Genomic DNA, 19,416 nt, shown 5'->3' on the forward strand with positions numbered 1-19,416 from the left:
AAAGGACCTTCCTTCCTCTTTGAGGAATTGAAGCTTCATGTCTACTACTGCCTACAAAATAAAGTCATCACTTAGCACATAAAATGAAATTACAGATGTGACTTGTATCTGGTGGCTGCATGCGAACATCTTCATTTTGAAGCTTCTACCTGGCAATTAGGTGGCGTCCACGTGGTGGTCAGATGGTTTGTGTGCTTTACAACTCATGTTACTTGTGCATTTTCTCTCGTTCATTTGCAGTGATCGCTATTGATATTGATCCTGAGAAACTCAGCCTTGCACGCAGCAATGCCGAGGTGTATGGTGTGGCCGACAAGATCGAATTTGTGTGCGGAGACTTCATGGTGCTGGCTGCTGACCTGAAAGCTGATGTTGTGTTCCTCAGCCCTCCCTGGGGCGGGCCTGACTATGCCACCGCTGAAATCTTCGATATCCAAACGATGATCTGCCCAGATGGATATCCTTTCAAACTTGTGTGTCATTGTGGTTGTGATTTTCAGTCATCTATGTTTTCTCTCTTTCTACCCGTCCTCTTTTGAGATGGGCTTTGCACATCCAGTTTGCTGACTGGAACTCATGTAAGCTTCAGTTGAAGTCACAGGTGTACCTTGTTTGTTTAATTCTCCTCCAGCCTCAGCTATATTAAATCTAAACCTAAAATTAAATACTTTTATTGTTTTTTTTTATTTGAAAGAATAATCGTCATATAGGGTTATTTTTAAAAGGAAGAAAAAAACTTTTAGAAAAATGTTCACATCTTCTAACTTAAAGTATTCATTGAATGTTTTTAATTTCTTTATAGGATTTTATTCCAAAAAATGGAACTAATCAAATAGGCATGTGTAACATATAGGCAATAATTAGTCATATAAGTTATGACTGATTATGAATTCTTTTTTTAATGAAAACTATGTCTTATGTACAATGTAAAGTAGCAGCTACTTGTGATGTGGGAAAGCATAGAGGAATACAAGCAAAATATTAACCCTTTTAATTAATGTATAAAATTTAATTAATTTATTCACATGGTAGGGAGCAGTCATTCAGCTGGGAAGGCATTAGCGTAATAACTTCATCAAATGTGAAGTGATGTTTTTCTTTTCCAAATAATCTCAGTTGTTTTTCCCTTGGCTAAATTATAGCCATATTTCGAAGGGTAAAGAAACTTTCGTTTGCATATGTGGGATGATTATGTAAAATGGATTAGAAAGCAGATATCAAACAAATGTACTGGCTATAAACTGCATTTCAATTTCTCAAATGCTTCTCTGCAGTCCAGTTAAATTTTCTAGGGAAATTAGTAATTTTTTAGCTTTCTAGTGAAATAACGGTGAAATAGTTTCTGCATTTAGACAGTAGTAATTTCTGCATTTCAGAACAGTATTTAACTTACACAGCCATTCCATTACTGCATAATAATGTAATTTGAGACATGCTTTCAGAATGAATGAATATATAACAATTTCTCCTTCCCCATTCTTCTTTTTTTTTCCTTTACTGGCTTCTACATTTGAAATTTTCAGGCTCTCCAAGAAGATCACCAACAACATTGTGTATTTTCTACCTCGCAACGCTGACATTAACCAGGTAGGTTACTGGATAATGGCTTGATAAATACAAAAAACTCATCTGGCTTAAAACCTAAATATTATAAGCAGAAATTTAAGATTTTTAAATCTGTTCAGCTGAATGTGTTGGGTTTTTTAATTTTGAACATTATATTAAGTGATTTCTGTGTTTCCTGTACTTTTGGCATATTTAGAAATGGAAGTAGTAGGTTATTTCCATGTTTTTGAAACTGTTCCTTCATAGAGCAGCATACTTAAAGACAGTCCAAACCCAGTATATATGAGTGCCAGACAGATACATTCATATAAAAGAAAAAAAAAAAAAGAACCAGCCCTTATCATCTGATAAATTGCATGGCTTTCAGTTTATGAAGGAGTTGCAGGAAGTCACTGTACAGCTTGATACCACTACTGTCACTGCTGTCATTTTGATTAGTATGTCAGTACATTCTCAAGCAAGAGACGTATGAAGTGGGCCCATGTGAACCTAATGAGGTTCAACAAGTCCAAGTGCAAGGTGCTGCACCTGGGTCAGGGAAAGCCCAGACATGAGCACAGACTGGGAGAAGAACTCTCTGAGAGCAGCCCTGCAGAGAAGGACTTGGGGGTTCTGGTGGACGAAAAGCTCGACACGAGCCAGCAGTGCGTGCTTGCAGCCCAGAAGGCCAACTGCATCCTGGGCTGCTTCAACAGAGGAGTGGACAGCAGGGCGAGGGAGGTGATTGTGCCCCTCTGCTCTGCCCTTGTGAGGCCCCTCTTGGAGTGCTGCATCCAGGTCTGGGGCCCCCAGCACAAGAAGAACATGGACCTATTATAGCAAATCCAGAGAAGGGACACAAAGATGCTCAGAGAGCTGGAGCACCTCTCCTGTGAAGACAGGCTGAGGGAGTTGCGGTTGATCAGCCTGGAGAAGAGAAGGCTCCAGGGAAACCTCACTGCAGCCTTTCAGTACGTAAAGCAGTCTTATAACAAAGATTAAGAGGACTTTTTACTTGGGCAGATAGTGATAGGACAGGGATGCCCCATCCCTGGAAGTGTTCAAGGCCAAGCTAGATGGGGCTTTCGGCAACCTGGTCTGCTGGGTGGCATCCCTGCCAATGGCAGGGGGGTTGGAACTAGATTTTCTTTCAAGTCCCTTCCAACCCAAGCCATTCAGTGATTCTGCGAATGTCAAACTCAGCCTCTTCTTTACTGACTGATATTAAACATGCCAGTCACTTTTTAAAGTAATTAGATGACTGTAGCATTTCCCCTGGGTGTCTGGTTTAGTTTCCTCTGTATATTTTTTATGTTAATTATGTCTTGTAGATTTTAAGCTAAGAAGGGAGCAGTAAGATGTTCTTCTCATGTGCATCATACCACAGAAATTCCCAGGATTATTTCCTGTTTTTTCAAAAGCTGTGTCTGACAGAGCAGAAAAGGTATTCAGACAAGGTCTGCAAAATATTCTGCAGCAAACACACAGCTTGAGAAATAGGCTGAAATTCATGTGGCTTAAGTAATAGCACACTCTTTACCTGTGCTGTGTGCAGGACCGTTTGTACAGTGGGTGATGATTTAATTGCATTTTATATTTCAGGCTGGTAAAATGTTGGTACCTTATGAATCTTTAAATGAGGACTTTAATTTTAAGAAGAGTTTCTCTCGTTTCAATTTCTAACCATAGTGTTTTATCAAATGTAGCATTCCCACAGTGAAGAACCACCTCACCAGGCTTCTTCTCTACTCATGAGCACTTGTTACTGGATTTACAAGTGGGCAAAGGCACCTATATCGCATGTCCCCACAAAAGCACCTAAGAGTGTAAGAGTGCTCTCCACAGCCCTGTGTCTGTTCCTGCTGAGCAGTTCAGCACCTGTATGTGGTTAGGTTAGGTGTTCTGCTGCCCCTACATCTTGGTACAGTTGGTTCTGAATGTTGTTGGCATACTCAGAATATTCCTTGACGTACATCCAGGGGTGCAGCTTTACACGAAGTGCTGAAGTGTAACTGCTCTCACTCAGAGTCATGGCTTTGTGGTCACAGCTTAGTTGTTAAAAGCAGGCGAGAGGGGTGGGTTCAGCTCAGTTGTCCAGGCTATAGGGTATTCTCTGTTCCACAGTAGACTGCATGCAAAGGCCATGGGTTTGGCTGCCATCATCTCTAGCTGTATTTAAGAGTGATGCCACTAAAAATCTAGAACTTTAAATCTCTAAAGCAAATGAAGATTTATCATTGAAGTTCTTAGTAGTTAGTACAGACGGTTTTCTTCTCAGTTCACTCATGATTTTGCCCACAGTCCTGATCCATCCTTTACTCATGGATCAGACAGGGTGGCTTCTGCCCCAACAGCTACCTTGGCAAGGGTCTGTGAACACCCCTGCTGGTGTGCAGTGCTTGTGAATGTAGTCCACGAACACTGGAAGCCTATAAAAGTCTGAAGTAAATATTTAACTTTTTTTTTTCAGGAGATTAAAACCTGAAATCAGAATAACTTAGATAAGGCAATATTTGCTGAATAGATTACCCAGTGCCTTAGATTTGAAACTTGTAAGGTTTAAGGTTCATTTGTGACTACATTGCTCAGGCATGTCAGATTTCCCTCTTCTGTGTCCTTAAAAGTTCTCTCTTTGCATGTACAGGCTCATACCTCAGGCTTTCAGGTATCCCATGGCTACCAGAACAGCCAGTCTGATAGGCTTAGCTTGGAAAGTGGCGGTTGTTAAAACTTCAGTACCTGCCTCATGTCTCTCACTGACTGACCTGAATCTACAACCAAGGTGTGCTTTGCCCATTTAAATTGATAAGGAGCTGATTTAATTGCCATTGCAAACCTTCATGCAGATGTTTGTACTGTCTTAAAGCCAGTGGATCGGTGCGAGGTGGCTTGTCTGACAGCGGCTCTCAAGCTCCCATGGAAATAGATGCCCATCGATTGGAATCGACCTTAGGGCAGAAATAGTTCAACGGTTAATTATGGTGGTGCGAATTTAGTGGAAAACACGTGCTTCTTTTTAGAGTTAGGTAGCTAACGTAGGACAGTGGTCTTGCTGTGAAAGGAGGCGATAGCTGACTTCAACTGAGCTGTTTCTGAGGGCTCTGCGTTCATTGTCTTCTTAGACAACACCTGCAACTTCGTTCTGCGTGGTTTTATTCCAAAAGTAGTGCTTACCGTGCCTGCAGGCATGGCCTTGTCTGTGTCAAGTTGATCCTGAGGAGAGAGGCTGAATTTCCTTATGAGATTCGCTGAGTGTAGGTGGCAAACTTCTGCGCTTCTGCCTCGAGAGGGAGCAGCGAACCGGTGGAATGCGCTCGGTGTGCTTACAAGAAATGTGAAGTGTTTCCCTTAGTTGCATCAAATCTCCCAGTTCATAAGCATGTACTTGCTACAAAAATTATAATGCATAGGTCCATTTTTAAGTTGAATCAATCTTTCAAAAACATTCTTTCTAATTAGGGGAATATTCAGGAACCATGATGTGTGTGTGTGTAGATAAAAATAAGTTTGACCTACTGAGAATTCCTTCAAAGTAGGGAAGAATTAGAAATCACTGTCTCAAATAGGCTTGCATATTTAAATAAAAATTATGCCATAGCAAAATTAAGTGAAAATGTTTGATAAATACTTGGGCAGTTGAAAGCCATTCTTGCCTTCAGTGAGGTATTAATTAGGGTACTTCTATGAGTTATTAATTAAGGGTACTAATTTAAGCTAATATTAGTTGAAAATAAATGAAAATAGAGAATATACATGCATTGGCATAATTCTGATGAAAATTTCCTGCCCTTGTTCTGCTGTTGATTAACATCAGGGAACCTGAAGCCAGGGAACATTCAGCCTTTCCGGGCATCCTCATCCTTCCCAGCTGGTTCATTTCCACCAGATCAAGGAAAAGAAAGGAGGTTCCTGCAGGAGATCCAACATATGGGTCTTAAAACTTCACCCAAATCTAATGAAGACCTCCGTGAGTGATTTGAGAAGCAAGCTGGTTGAGATTGATGAAATACTGTCTATGAAGTGTTCATTAAGCTGTGAAGCTGTGCTCAGCCTAATTGTACAGTGTACTCACCTCAGGGACCAGGATTTATCCCAAGTATCCTGCTTTCTTGCACAGCCTGTTTTCTGTACTGAGTAACACATCTGTATCTTTGTATTTGCAGCAAAGAAAGAGGAGTCTGGGATTTGTTGTTGTGGGAGCTTCTTCATAATGGTGGGATAGTTTCTTTTCAGCTCATTGCAGAAGGCATTCTGTTATGTAGGACACCAAAATGTGTCCTCCTGCGTGTTCACATACTCGTGTAGCGATGCTGTGGCCTGTTCTTCTAAGTGACGTGAATTGAGGTGTTTGTCTTGTCACTTGCTGTCAGAATGGAGTCTTGGCAGTACGATGGCTTCACCCAAAAAATGGGTGAGGTGCATATGCTGATGATGTGTGAGACACGTTACTACATCAGCATCTCCACCAGCCTAGACAGCTTGAGCGATGGAGTACTGGTGAACTGGGGGTTCATTACTTACCCTGCCTATGGATAGTGGTCCACTCAGTTATTAATTGTTATGAACCTTATAGCAGAGAAAGCAAATCAATTAGAATAATGTTGGCCTACTCTTAAGACAGAACACGAGTGATTTTGCTAAATGAAGGTGATTCTGAGAATGAAATTCCTAATTATTACTCAACTTGAGAGCTGTCTTTTCAGATGAGAAAAATTGTTCCGGTCTATCCAAGATCCAGTCTGTGGCAGAAGAAAGACACTGCAATTTGAGAAAGATTTGCCAGTGTTCAGAAGCCTTATGGGTAGATCAGATGAAGCTGTAATGTATACACATTGTCTCTAGGAGGGATCTGGCTCTGTGGCTCCGCTCAGCAGATTACAGCCTCAACGCTGTGAAGTCACATCGTGGACCTTATTAATGTGCTACGCAGTTTTTGTATTAACAGGATTTGTGTTGGTATGGGGTAGGAGAAAAGACTTAAAGAAAAAACATGGAAGTGTCAAGAATTTTGCAGAAGTGGGATAACTTAAAAAACAGCCGCTCTTCAAAATTCAAGTCTATTTCACAATCAAATTTTAATATAGTTCCAGTTTCGTAAACAGGAACTTATAATACTGAAAATAATGCATTTGCCTGTTAGACTTACTATTAAAGTCCTGCAGTATTTCCCCATTTTCAGCCAGCAATTTTTCAACCTTGAAGTAGTGTAGCATGACAGAGGAAGAGGAGCAATGCTGCTTTTTTGGTAGTATGTTTCGAAGGATAATCTTCTTTCTTTTAGGCACTTTTAAATATTATTTCTTCATCAAACCATATGCAAAGTTTTACACTTCATAAAACACTGGATTATGTTCTTAACATAAACTTTACCATGAGCACAACTGTTAATTGCTGGCCACATTCACCATAATTCTGTAAATACGACAGATCAGACAAGATACTTGTGTTTGAAGTTACAAACAGAACAGCATAAGAGGCAAAACATTGCCAGGTGGGTATTTTTTTTTCTAAGAAAACTGCAGATAACTTAGTGCTCAATATCTGCAGGAGGAGTTTTTCCCTGTCCGTAGAATTAGAGAGTACCTCAAGGGTTTCAGCTTGTGCAAGGGAAAATCATGTTCTGTCTTTCAACTTTCGATAAATACTTTTTTTTTTTTCCGAACGTTAGTCAAGGCTGTGGTAATTCAACTAGCGTTCTCCATGACTGCATCGCTCTGATGGATGTCTCTGCTCTCTGAACCTTGCTAAAAGGAGGGGACGATGCAGCTTTAAGGAGCGTGGGTCCACTGGAGAGGCATGGGACATACTTATGGCAGTCTCCCACATAATTCAGCTAGTTAAACAGAACCTATGTAAACTGGCATCGTAATGCAAATTGGCAACCTCTCTCACTTAAGCTAGCAGGTGAATTAATTCTTCCTAGCCGGTTGTAACTCAGTCATTTGTGAGCTGACTAGCCAGCAACCTGCTTGTTTTTTTTAATTGGTGTATGACACAGTCGCTGCTAGGAAGTTCTTAAAGACTGCATTTATTCATTCTATATACTGTGTTTTTAAAAACATAGGCAGGGTAAGAGGCAAGCAAAAGTTTACATTTGTCATCATGTAGAGTTGCTAATATTTTTTTTTACTTTTTCCTTTTTAATAAGTAGGTCACTGTTCAGACCCCGTCCATTTTCTGTGTTGAAAACTTAATGTGTATCTTTACCAATTAAAGTGGTGTAAAATTTTAAAAAATAGGTAGATACCTGGATTTGGGATATTTTGGTTTGGGAAGGGCATTGTCTGTTTGATTTTTATTTTGTGTGTGTGTATAATAGCTATACCCAATTTAATGTAATCATTTCACTGTTGCTGGAGCGTTTTCTGTCCTAAATGTTTGTCTTGCAGATCTGGCTTATGTTTCAAATGTTGCCTTTGTTACTTGTCTAGTGCTTAGAGTGATTCCCTGATCCTAGAATCAAGCAAAGTGCTCATGACTCTAGTGGTCACAAAAAGAATGCACATCATGCAGATGCCTCTTCTTTTCCTGCTTTTGCTCCCATAATATGTTCATAGTCCAGTTTGGAAGCATCTAGAGTTAAAAAGCAAACAAACAAACAAGAAAAAAACTCTTGTTCTGTCTGCAATCTAGTGCTTAGACGGTAAGATGTTTGCTGTGCTTCAGGTTTTGAAAGGCCAGTTGTTACAAATGACTGATCAATGAAGAGAGAGTACAGATGGGTAAACCTTTCTTCTTATTTATTTAAATAAATAAGACTGTTTATTATTTATTTATGTGAATAAATAAATATGTTGCCATTCCACATACAGAAAACCATGCCAGAGACATCCGTTTAACAAAAGAATATATGGTAACATCTGTGAGTTAAGAAATTTATGGGAAGCTGACTAGTAAAACTAGCATTTGCCCCTTTCAATTCAGCTATGGTTTAAGATTAGATTGGTAACTGGAGACCTGGCCAAATGTGACCTGCCAAGCATTGTCACTTTTATTTAGGAATAAATACAAAGATGAGCTAAGAAGGAAGCAAGAGGTCAGAAGGTGATCTTAAAATAATTTGATGCATTTTTAAGATGCTTGGATGTTAGAGTAGTTGATGCTTAAAAGACTGGAAGTTGATGTATTTTGTAGACTGATCGTTTTTTAAGCAAATGTAATTTCTTACAATTCAGGTGTAACTTCTTATTTTCAAATGGATTGGATTTTTTTTCCTCTAGCCTTTAGGTTGTTTTTTTCCTCATTTTTACTAGTTGTGTAAAATGAAACGATTTACATTTTAAATATGTGACTGGCTATTGAGGCAAAATGCTTATTTCTCATACCCCTGAAAACTTTCTTGTGGGGAAAAAAAAGTGTTAGTGTACTTATCCAAAGTAACCTTAATTCATGGCTAAAACAGGTAGGAAATTACTAAAGGAATTTTGATATGATGATGAAACTGCAGGGACATTGGGAAACCCTTTGAGTACAGAAATACAGCTGAGCGATACAAAGCCATTTTGCACCTTCAGCAAGTCCATTTCCCTTTTTATATTTCTCTTCTGATATCCCCTCTTCTAAACTTAAAGCAAGCCAGTTGGCTGCATTTTTTAATGCTCTGTGACTGTCTCGGTAGCTGTAGACTAATTCCATTAAGAGTCGCCTCTGGCTGCTCGCCTTCCCCAGGTGTGGGGACTGTGGTTAGCAAACAGAGCCAGGGTGGTGGGGAGACATGGGCATGGCGTTGTGGGGAGGGCGACCTGTGCAGCCTGGCAAGTGTCGGGATGGGGTTAGGAGTACCAGCCCTGTAGGCTGGTGTCTACAAATGATAATTGATTCAACCATTTTTTGACTTGTTTTTTTTTTTTTTTTTAAAGAAGCCTTTTCACATGTATCACTGTAATTTAATTCAAAAGTGTCATAGAGATAGACAGAGATACACGTGTATATATATAGATATTTCTAAAAATAGATGAGCATCTTTGTTTTTTCAAAGCACTGTTCCGTAATCTGCTATTATTTTTAGAAGGTGGCACTCTACCAGTTCAATACACCTGGAGGGCTGCGTTCAGCTCTGGGGGCCCCAGCACAAGAAGGATGTGGACCTATTGGAGCGAGTCCAGAGGAGGGCCACAAAAATGATTAGAGGGCTGGAGCACCTCTCCTATGAAGACAGGCTGAGAGAGTTTGGGTTGTTCAGCCTGTGGAAGAGAAGGCTCTGGGGAGATCTTATAGCTGCCTTTCTATTCTTAAAGGGAGCTTATAAGAAAGATGGAGAGACTTTTTACAAGGGCACGTAGTGATAGGACAAGGGGGAGTGGTTTTAAACTAAAAGAAAGAAGACCGAGATCAGATGTTAGGAGGAAATTCTTCCCTCAGAGGGTGGTGAGGCACTGGCACAGGCTGCCCAGAGAGGTTGTGGATGCCCCATCCATGGAGGTGTTCAAGGGCAGGTTGGTTGGAACCAGGTGATCTTTAAGGTCCCTTCCAACCCAAACCATTCTATGATTCTATGATAATATGTTATCTTTAAAAATGTTAACTTTTCGTGCAGCAGTTTCTCCTTATTAAGCTGTCAGGCTTGACTGAGCCCTTCTGAGGGAAGCTTGCAGGCTGGCAGCTTGTACAGAACTAAATTTGCAGCCTCCAGCAATTTGCAAACAAGCGTGGTGGTGATGTATTCGTGTTTTTCTCCTCTGAATGCTAGCAGTTCCGTCTGAGCGGGCAGTGCCTCCTTGCTGGGCTCCCTTTGCTTCCCTGGACCTCCCACCAACGTGAGAAGCTGAAACATTCACAGTGCACCAATGAGTTTTGAGAAGTGCAGCCATGGATTTCTGCAGTCCTGACATTTCTGTTCTGACTCCGTCCCTGCAGAATATATGCCCGCGTGCTCGTTAGATTTTTGTCACCTTTGGGTTTTCAGATATTTTTTAGGAGTCGTTTGAAATTAGTTATCCTGGATTTAATGCTTCAAGACTTTAAAGCTAGACATTGCATGCATGCTCTCAGGTGTCCTTCGGTAAATGCCACCCTTCAGCAGAGGAGTGACATTTACTTGCGTTACTGAAAAAGTATTTTGCTTTATTTGGTCTTCTAAGAGAAATATTTAGTAAAGATTTCTGTTTAATATGAATGTGCTAGTCATACTTATATATGCTTAGTTATACATATTGTGCCCTGAAATCGGGAGTGTGTAATCTCAAGAAAGTAATTTCAGTATCGTTATCCTAAATTGACTAATCCAGTCGGTATTTTAGAAGATTTAAGCAGCTATAGCTACAAAAGGCGAAGTCACTAACGCTTTTTGGGAGAGTCATTCCATCTTTTGTTTGTAATAAAAATAAGAGGACAAAATTAACATCTTCGGAAAAAAAAAAAGGATTGTCTTGCAATGTTAACTGTTTTTAGAATTTCAAGTAAGTAAAGATAAGTCATAAAATTAACATTCCTGATCACTTGCCAATTTCAGATTCTTGTGCTATTTTTAAACCAGCCTGCTTCTGCTTTTTTACTTAAGTGGCAGGTTCCTCTTTGACAAGAACGTGGAAATTTTTTTTTCCTATCACCGTTAAATTGAAGGATGAAGAAACTGCTCACACAGTTGTTTTTGTTTGCAGATACAAAAAAAAGAAAAAGGAAAAAAGAAAAGTAAATGCATGTTTTAGATAAGTGTGGTGATTTTCTGGGCAAGTCAATAAAGGTTCAAGGTATAATTTAGATTAATCTGTTATTTCCTCCTGATAGTAGGCTGTTTTTTTACTTGCAGTAAAATAGAGGAAGTTCGGCATGTTTATATTTAAACCCTTGCTACAGTGTGACGTCTCAGAGGAGTTTAGAAGTGTTAATAATGCAAACCGAACTTCAAGTTTTAGCTGGCAGTACCACAGGCTTCTTGGTTTAAAGATCAGTTAAAATCTGCTGCAGGCTTGCAGACCCTTTTTTTATTATTATTATTTTGTTGTTGGCATAGAAGGTTTGCCAGCATAGGGAACTATAGAGACGGTTTTCCTGTAGCAGGCAGGAAAAGGGCTGCAGGGAGCCGAACCTGCGGCAGCTCCAGTCCTGGGGGGACACGTCGCAGCAGCCATGGGTTGGCCTGATGAAGGAGGAAAAGAAAAAAAGAAAAGGAAAAAAAAGCCAAAGCTGAGTTTTGGTGTTCTTTTCCTTCTGTCTGTGCCTGTGCAGCCTGCGGTGAGGAGGAGTCGGTTGTCTGCGGGGCTGCCGTCTGCCAAAGTGGTGCTGCTGGGCGCTGTGGATGCGAACGGAGGAGGACGGAGCATTGCCTGCTCCAGTCCAAAATACAAAGTCTGCTGCAGTGTTTCCCTTGCAGTTACCTTCTGTAGTCATTAAGCATTAGGGGTGCTCACCAGGCTCGGGCAGCAGAGCGTGAACGTGACATTCTCACCCGGGTGACTGTAAACAGGAGCAGAGTGCTGCACCGCCTGCCCTGGGACTGCTTTTCCCCAGGGCTCTACCTCTACCTGCAGCATTCCTCAGCTGTTACTCAGCTGCCTTGCCATCAGCACTGTCTGGGACTCCCATGCACACGGCAGCAGCGTTTTTTTGGTTGCAACAGGAACAGGAAAAAAAAAAAAGTAACTGTTTTTTGCAGCCTCCTCAGCCTGTTTGTTTTTTCTTGGAGTGGCGGGGGTTAATTTTGTTGCGATGATGATGTTTTCCCCACACACACACACTCTTCAGTGCAACCTTTGTGCTTCCTAATTTCAGCTTTTGTTCTTACTCTGCCCCAAAACTTGGGGGGCGGTAGAGGGGAATTTTGGGTCACAAGAATGCCACAAATCACTTCTGTGATGAAAAGGAGACAGAAAGAGGACCAGAGGCATTAGACAAGGAATATTGTTGCCAGAGCAGCGACGTTTTACGTGACATGAATAAAAGTTCGGGGAGTTTGCCACTTTTCCTGTGCATTGATTGATCTGCTTTTTGTTCTTTGTTTTTCAGATTGCTTCTTTGGCGGGGCCAGGAGGGAAAGTTGAAATAGAACAAAATTTTCTCAATAACAAACTGAAGACAATAACAGCTTATTTTGGTGATCTAATAAGGCATGACCTCACCTGAATTCAGCATGGATTCTTCCAAACCTTACCTCCTTGTTTACTTCTTTGCATAAGCTTTTGTACAGCTGGCTTGTTCAAAATGACTTGAGCCATGTTCTGCTTTAATTTCTATTCACACAAAAAAGAATGTTTTGTTTAATGCTACTGTCAATAAATGTTTTATAACAGTTTTGACAAAATTCTAAGAATAGAGTAGCTGTAAATGTAGAAAAAATCTTTATAAATGCAGTCTTGCAATGTTCAAGTCCAACCAACTGAAGGGGAGGAGTTCAGGACTTCTTCACAACTCTGGTGTGTGCTCCTTTAGTGTTCGCTCTGTTTTGGGCACTCAAATAGTTTGAAAGACACAGTGTGTCAAGAAATAATATCTGTGCTTAAGAAACAAAAGCAGCTGTACATAACATGGAACCAGGTGGTCAGATAAACCACCTGGTACAGCTCTGAGCTGACTTCTCTGGGTCCCTGTGCGCTTGGAAACTCTTTCAGGTTTCCTTTGTGGCACGCAGGTCCACGTTTGCTATGAGTACTGCAGCTTGTTGCAGCATGGAGAGAGAACGGGGTGTGTTTGGGGCTGGCAGCAGGGTTGTACCCTCCTCTTTGCTATTTGTTCCTTTTCTCCCCTTTGTTACAGATATCTAGGAGAAGAGTTCTGACTGGAGGTTTGCCCCAGTAGCTTAGCTGAGGAGCACACAGGTTTGTGTTCCCCCAACCCTTTTTGAGGCCTTTGGGATACCTGGTCCTTGTGCAGGCATCAGGGAGTGGCAGGGGGGGAGCCCAGCCCTCCTACTGTAGGTTTGGGTGGAGAACAGTTACTTTTGGACGTTTTAGCAAACAGAAAAGGAGTCAGGAAAGAAAAGGTGTGTGTAGGGCATGGCCCTAGCATTCTCACTGAAATATGCTTACAGTAAGTATCCAAGATTAATTTTGATAACTGCTTTTGGAGTAGAAGTGTAGGAACACAGCTTTGAAGATACTAAGTGCTGATTCTCCTCTACCTGGAGTGCAGCAGATCATTATGTTGGAGGCAGCAAAGACTAAGCATTAAACCATGGATTTGCATTGGTGAACAAAGCTCTGTAGAGTAACTGCATAGAATAACCAAATGAGAGGAATTTTTTTTCCTTCCTCCCTTGTAAGGAAAGAAATCCAGCTTTTCAAATCAGGAGCCTAATGTGTTAGTATCTACGGGTTGTTAAAAATATACATGCAACCTGACCCAGTGCAAGCTTTGAGTGCAGTAAAACGGCACCCAGGACATCACTCTTCCTAACTTTACTGTCCATCCAATACCAGACAGTTGCTAAATGTTAAGTGTTTCATCCATGTTTCCCATGAGGTATAATCTTTTGACTTTTTTTTGTTTGCATCACTGCCTTTTGCCACTGTGCTGCAGAGGGGAAGTGCTGCGATAGTGCTGGCCTCTATGTCAGTATTTAAAGGGAGCTGGAAAGGAGAGAAGTTATCTTCTCTGCAATAAATCTTATAGAATGGCAAGGAAGATCCTTCTCTTTACACCTTCCTCCTCCTGATATGTGTTCTCTGTAGATGATCCTTCTGCTATGAGGAAGAAGTTGGCAAGAGTGCTGATATTACAGAGGCCTACTGTAGCAGTGGCAAGTGTAATGAAGTTATTAAACTTCCACTACAAGCTAAATAAAAAAATAATTATGAGGCAAAATGAAAAATAAACTAATTTATACTGTGTATGTTGCAGTTTTCTGTACACTAAAATTGGACTATAGTGGGCTTACAGCTGCTTACAGAAATGCTATGGTCTTATTCTTTGATCATCTTTCCCTGCCGAAGTCAAGGAGTAGCTTTTGAAGCATTTGGGGATCTCACAAATGCCACTCACTTTGCCTTCAGAGAAATGGTCCAGTTTTGTTTAGTGTCCAATCTTCAAAATGTGGAAGCTGAAACATGACATAGGGGTTACAACATGTACTGTCCTATTAATATTTGCTTCCAATGTAATGAACTTAGTGGTAAACAGGAAAGATTTATCAAAGGTTTCTGCTGAGCTTTGCAAGCACATTAAGAATCAAAAATGGAAGAACATCCTTACTTATGCATGTTTCTATGTAACCAACAAGTGCAAAATACATCTAAGATAGTTTTTACTACAGGGTTGTCAGTAGTTTCAACCAACAAACTCCATGGAGGACAGCTTCAGTCATGACAAAAGTTTCTCTAAAACGTGGTTCTGTTTTATATGCTGGAAAAAGGTTAACACGGCTGAGACAGTTGAATTCCGAGGCATCTCCGCCCCGGAGTTTTAATACCCTGTTCAGAGTCCAGTAATATTTTGCATATAATATGCAAGAAATTAGTGTTAGGCTACCAGGAGTCTATGTTGCCACTGTGAAGTAAGTATTCTTAGAAGCTTGGTCTTTTGCTGATTTTAATCTGTAAAATAAGCTACAAGAAAAATGCAGAATTTCTTTTGGAAGTCAACAGCTATTCATACTAAATACCATGAACGCATACTCTTACACTTTCTGCCATGCTCCTGAGCTCCTGAGCTCTTAGGTTTATCTTAATTAAATCAAATACTAAGCCCAGCCCATTGGTTTCTTTGTTTCTTTTGGCATAGAGAGATGGAAAATACAGCTATGGAAAGCACACTGCAAGGTGCAGTGCAATTGCAAATTCAGTGGGATAAGAGCAGGGCAGGGGTGAGGCTGAACAACTTCATGGTGGGAAATTCAGCATCGCTGCCCTTCTCTGAAGGCCACCGTGTTAATGTTGTGGTAAAAAGTCACTGTGCCATGAAGTTTTAACGTACAGGTTTTAGAAAACCTTCCCCAAGTGTAGTTTCTGATATAACATCTGGTTCTGTATGTGCAGCTCGGGGCTTACACAAACAAATTCGTGCTACACCACAGTGACTGTGGTAACATTTAGAAGAGGGAAACCTCATAAATAGTGCAGGGAAAAAATTACTTGCAGTACCTCATTGAACAAGGCGGTAGAAAATTGTCTCATTTTCACTTGGTTTGTTCTCTGCTTCCGTCTGCCTCATGCTCGCCATTTACTTTAACTCTGCTTCCCCCCAAAACCCAAATCTTGCAGTCCCGTGTACCAAGGAGGGTGGTCGTGACCCATCACATGAACGAATTAACCATCACTAGTCTAGCCTTTCCAGCACAGGTATCTTAGTATCTGGAATATCTTGGTGGGGTTCAGGGTCCTTAAAGTTGATTTTCAGTGGTAAGGAAGTTTCAGGTTGCTGTACAAAACCAGACCAAATCTATTTGGGCAAGTGTATTCAAGTGAGGAAAGCCTACAGTGCGTTGTTTCACCAGTTTTGTGGCCAAAAAGATGAGGTGGGGGGGGGGGGGGGCGGGATGCAGCAGAGGAAAAAATGCTGCTAAACTAGGCTTGAAACCAATGCAGACCCTTTCCTCTTCCAGCTGTCAGAAGGGGAAGCTGCCAAGCGCCCCAGCCCACTGGGTCAGTGAGGGGTGTTAGAGGGGTGTTACCGATTTGCCTTGTAACTTGGGAGCCTGCAGAAGGGCTCGCTGGCTGAGAAGAAGCTAAAGGAAGGGCTGAAAACAGGTGGGCAGGCTGAACGTGGTGAGGCTGGAGATGTGCACAGGCCACGAACGTCGGTGCTGCAACCACGCGGAGAGGAGGCGGGAGGAAAGGCTGAGCCTGTAAACAAGGCCTGTCCACCACAGGGCCTGGTTTCCATCTCTAGTCAGCACGGTTTTTACGCTTAAAGCAAGGTGTTTGGCTCCATGTCGTCCCTTGAAGGTGCTGGTGGCATCTCTCGTGCCCAGGCGAAGTGAGCAGGGCTGGTGTCCCAGCCAGAGGCATTGCAGCAGCTGGGCTCTGTGTGAGGGTTTCCCTGCGCAGGGGAATTCCCCAGCCAGGTGCAGTGCAATGCACCCCCGCAACCATCAGAAGGGTCTTGCCATTTACTCATCCTTTTCCCTACATGTCTCCACAGAAAGAGACAAAGATCAGTGCCTTTCAGCAGGCGTCCCACTAGGAGTACCTCTGGGTGTCCACGAGCCTGGGGTTGCCACCAGCTGCTCATGTGCCCTTCTTCAAGCCTCATGCAAATGACTTTTCTGAGATCTTCCTTTTGGCACGTCTCTGAGGCCTTGGTCTATCACCTTCCTTGTTCCAAAACCAGGCAGAGTTTCGAAGCACTTCCCAGCAGCGCAGGCTTCATCGAAAACCTGCTGAAGCCAAGCCTTGCTCCGGGTTTTGTGGTTCGCAGCCTGCCGAGGAGAAAAAGTGCTGTTGGAGGCAGTCTAGGTCTGATGACAGCGCAGTCCTTCCTGTCTCTGTATGGCTCAAGTCGTTCTCTTCCTTATTCTCAAAACTGCGCTGTGACCTTCTTGTGAAACTGCTGTGGTTTGTTAGAGCAGCACGATGGCTTGGCCAGAGCCTGTACAAGGCATGAACGTGAGAAAGGAGGCTCACAGGGTGCCTCTGTCGTACCGGGAATAACAAAACACCTTTCACTGGTCTTTTATCCTAAAAATGTGCCTGAAGAATGTGTTAGCAGAGAGGATATTTCTCTGCACGGCTACTGCAAATTGATGCAGTTTGAATAAATACATTTATCATATCACAGCACCGCTATCGAGAGCTCAGGGGGCTCTTCACAGTGTCATACACAGCGATGGTAACAGTGGCAGGAGCCTTTGTGAAAGGCGGTATTGTGATCTGACAGCAAAACAGGTCCAAAGGTATTCATTAAATTGTTCCAGACACGGGGACAGCCTATGATTATGTCAAACGGGAGCAGATTGTACGCTCTGCTCTGCTGGTGTACACGAACTTAGTCTGAAAGCCTGCCTACGGAAGGTAAGCACACAGCCTTGCCCTACAGCCCTGCAGAAGGGCCCAGCCAGTGGTCCCAGAGGGATGATGCTCGGGGGAACCACAGGTGACACACAGGTGCTGGTGCCCTCAGGGGGATGCAGGTTGCACAGTAGCTTATCCTTTTTTTTTTTTTTTTTTTGTATGTTTGGGTGTTCCCAGCAGACAAACGCTCAGATCTGTGCTTCTAGAAACCAGCTGTCCCCAGGTGGAAGCTGGAGTTCCCCAGGAAGAGGCTGTGTGGGCAACCCGGGGCTCCAGCTGTGGGTGAAACCTCGCTGGGGGAAGTGTTTTAGTGCTGGGTTTTGGCACCGAGAAGCCCCCATCTCCCAACAACAGTGAGTCTCATGGAGCTTCTTCACCTAGTAGAGAAGTTACTGTTCAGGGTCTTTATGAACACTTTCAAAAATTGCTCCGTGCAAGTGTTCCTGGTGGCTCAGGAGCAAGCTGAGTGCTAAGGGTGCTGAAAGCAGGGCGGATTGCAGGTCCACAGGAGCTGTGCTCAGGCTGCCGAGCTGAATGCCACAGTTCCTGGATTGTAGCTGCTGCAAGAGAAACTCTTTGTGCCCAGTTTTGCTTCTTGCTGCCAAGTTTTGCGACTTTACTGGCAGTCTTTTGGCTTTCACTGCAGCTTGTAAAGAGCATTGTCTGGGAAAAAAAAAAAAAAAAAAAAAAAAAAAAAAAAAAAAAAAAAAAAAAACAGAAAAACTAAGACCTGGATGCATTATAGTAGTTCAGAAAGCAGATAAAAATGTCCAAAATATAACTGTTTTGTTGTTTGTCTCTGCTGCTGCTTGGATTTATCAGCTTTATTTAAAGAACTTTGTGCATGTATTATAAATAAATTAAAGAAAGAAACAGTCTGACCTCTTGTACGTTTATTTCCTCTGTTAATAAGAACAATCACCTAATCCAAAATTAGTTCGTATAAAAATTCAAAGAGGAGAAATCATTTAATCTATTTGTAAGTAGAAATACGGTTAGGTGCAGTGGCTACAGCATCAAGGTCTGCCAAGAAGAAATCCAATTTGGCTGATTTGACAACATCAACACTGTCCAGTTAGCTAAAAATAAATAAATAAAATAAAAAGTAGCTATGCCAGCACAGGAGGCTCAGGGCTCAGAAAACCCTAGAAGATTCATGATCTCAACTGAGCCCAGAGCAGGAACAAGTGACAAGCAGCTGTTTGATAGCTATGAACCATAACAGAAATGAACCTGATTTTTTGGTTCATTTCAGCTGAGCTTGTGGACAGACATGGTTGGTGGTGGGGATTAGGGACCTGGGAAAAATGCCTGGAAAGGAAATTCCAAAGAGTGACAGACCGCAGCTTGGCAGCAAGAAAGGACCCAGCTTGTGCGAGGAACAAGAAGAGCCATGATCTATAGATTACAGTTATTAGGCACCTGGCCTTGCAGAAAGTCTTAAGAGAGAAGGGAAAAGCAGAAAGTCATGCCCATCCTCATGCAGGTGTTTGATGGGGTGACCGGTAGTAGCCTGGAGGACTTCACGGATCTGCTGATGCTGAAGGAGCTGCAGCCTTGCACAGCAGGACCGTGGTGGGCACAGATGAGGTTGTCCGTATAAGAATAACTTAGATAAAACAATATTAATAAAAGATCAAATTCCTGCTAAAGTCCAGGTTGTATCAAGAAAATGCTGCCAGTTCCTTTCCCCTCTTCTTCTGCAATATGAGTTTTATACTGCCTTTTGGTCAACACCGGGAAGGTTTTTTCATCTACAGTAGACAAGCAATCAGATGACCCCGGTGACAGGTGTCAAGTCATGTTTGTGAGACTCCACGCCAAGTGGTGAAGCTAGGATCATGACCAGCAGTATCATTTTCCACAGCTTATCTCAGAGGTCATGAATACAGTAGCTGCTCCATGCTGGCCACTGCAGGACTCGGAAGCACAGGAGCACACCAGGAAAACTGCATTTTAGAGAAAAATACCACAGATGCTTCAGTTGATA

At 42.1% G+C, this 19,416-nt stretch overlaps 1 protein-coding gene across 2 annotated transcripts in view; it reads left to right on the forward strand.

Moving 5' to 3' along the window:
* TGS1 (trimethylguanosine synthase 1) overlaps positions 1-14,302 on the forward strand; it is a 28,959-nt gene extending 14,657 nt beyond the window's left edge. Inside the window, exons 11-13 of one of the 2 annotated variants that reach the window (XM_040545564.1) lie at positions 241-457; positions 1,509-1,587; positions 12,490-14,302. In XM_040545564.1, coding sequence (XP_040401498.1) covers positions 241-457; positions 1,509-1,587; positions 12,490-12,606 — 413 coding nt within the window. In that variant the 3' untranslated portion in view covers positions 12,607-14,302. Of the gene's footprint in view, positions 1-240; positions 458-1,508; positions 1,588-2,876; positions 3,003-12,489 lie in introns of those variants that run through there. The other variant, XM_040545565.1, reaches the window with a different exon arrangement.
* Positions 14,303-19,416: the final 5,114 nt, after the last annotated feature.

The sequence above is a fragment of the Cygnus olor genome, chromosome 2 (genome assembly GCF_009769625.2).
Source record: "Cygnus olor isolate bCygOlo1 chromosome 2, bCygOlo1.pri.v2, whole genome shotgun sequence".
Classification (NCBI taxonomy): Eukaryota; Metazoa; Chordata; class Aves; order Anseriformes; family Anatidae; genus Cygnus; species Cygnus olor.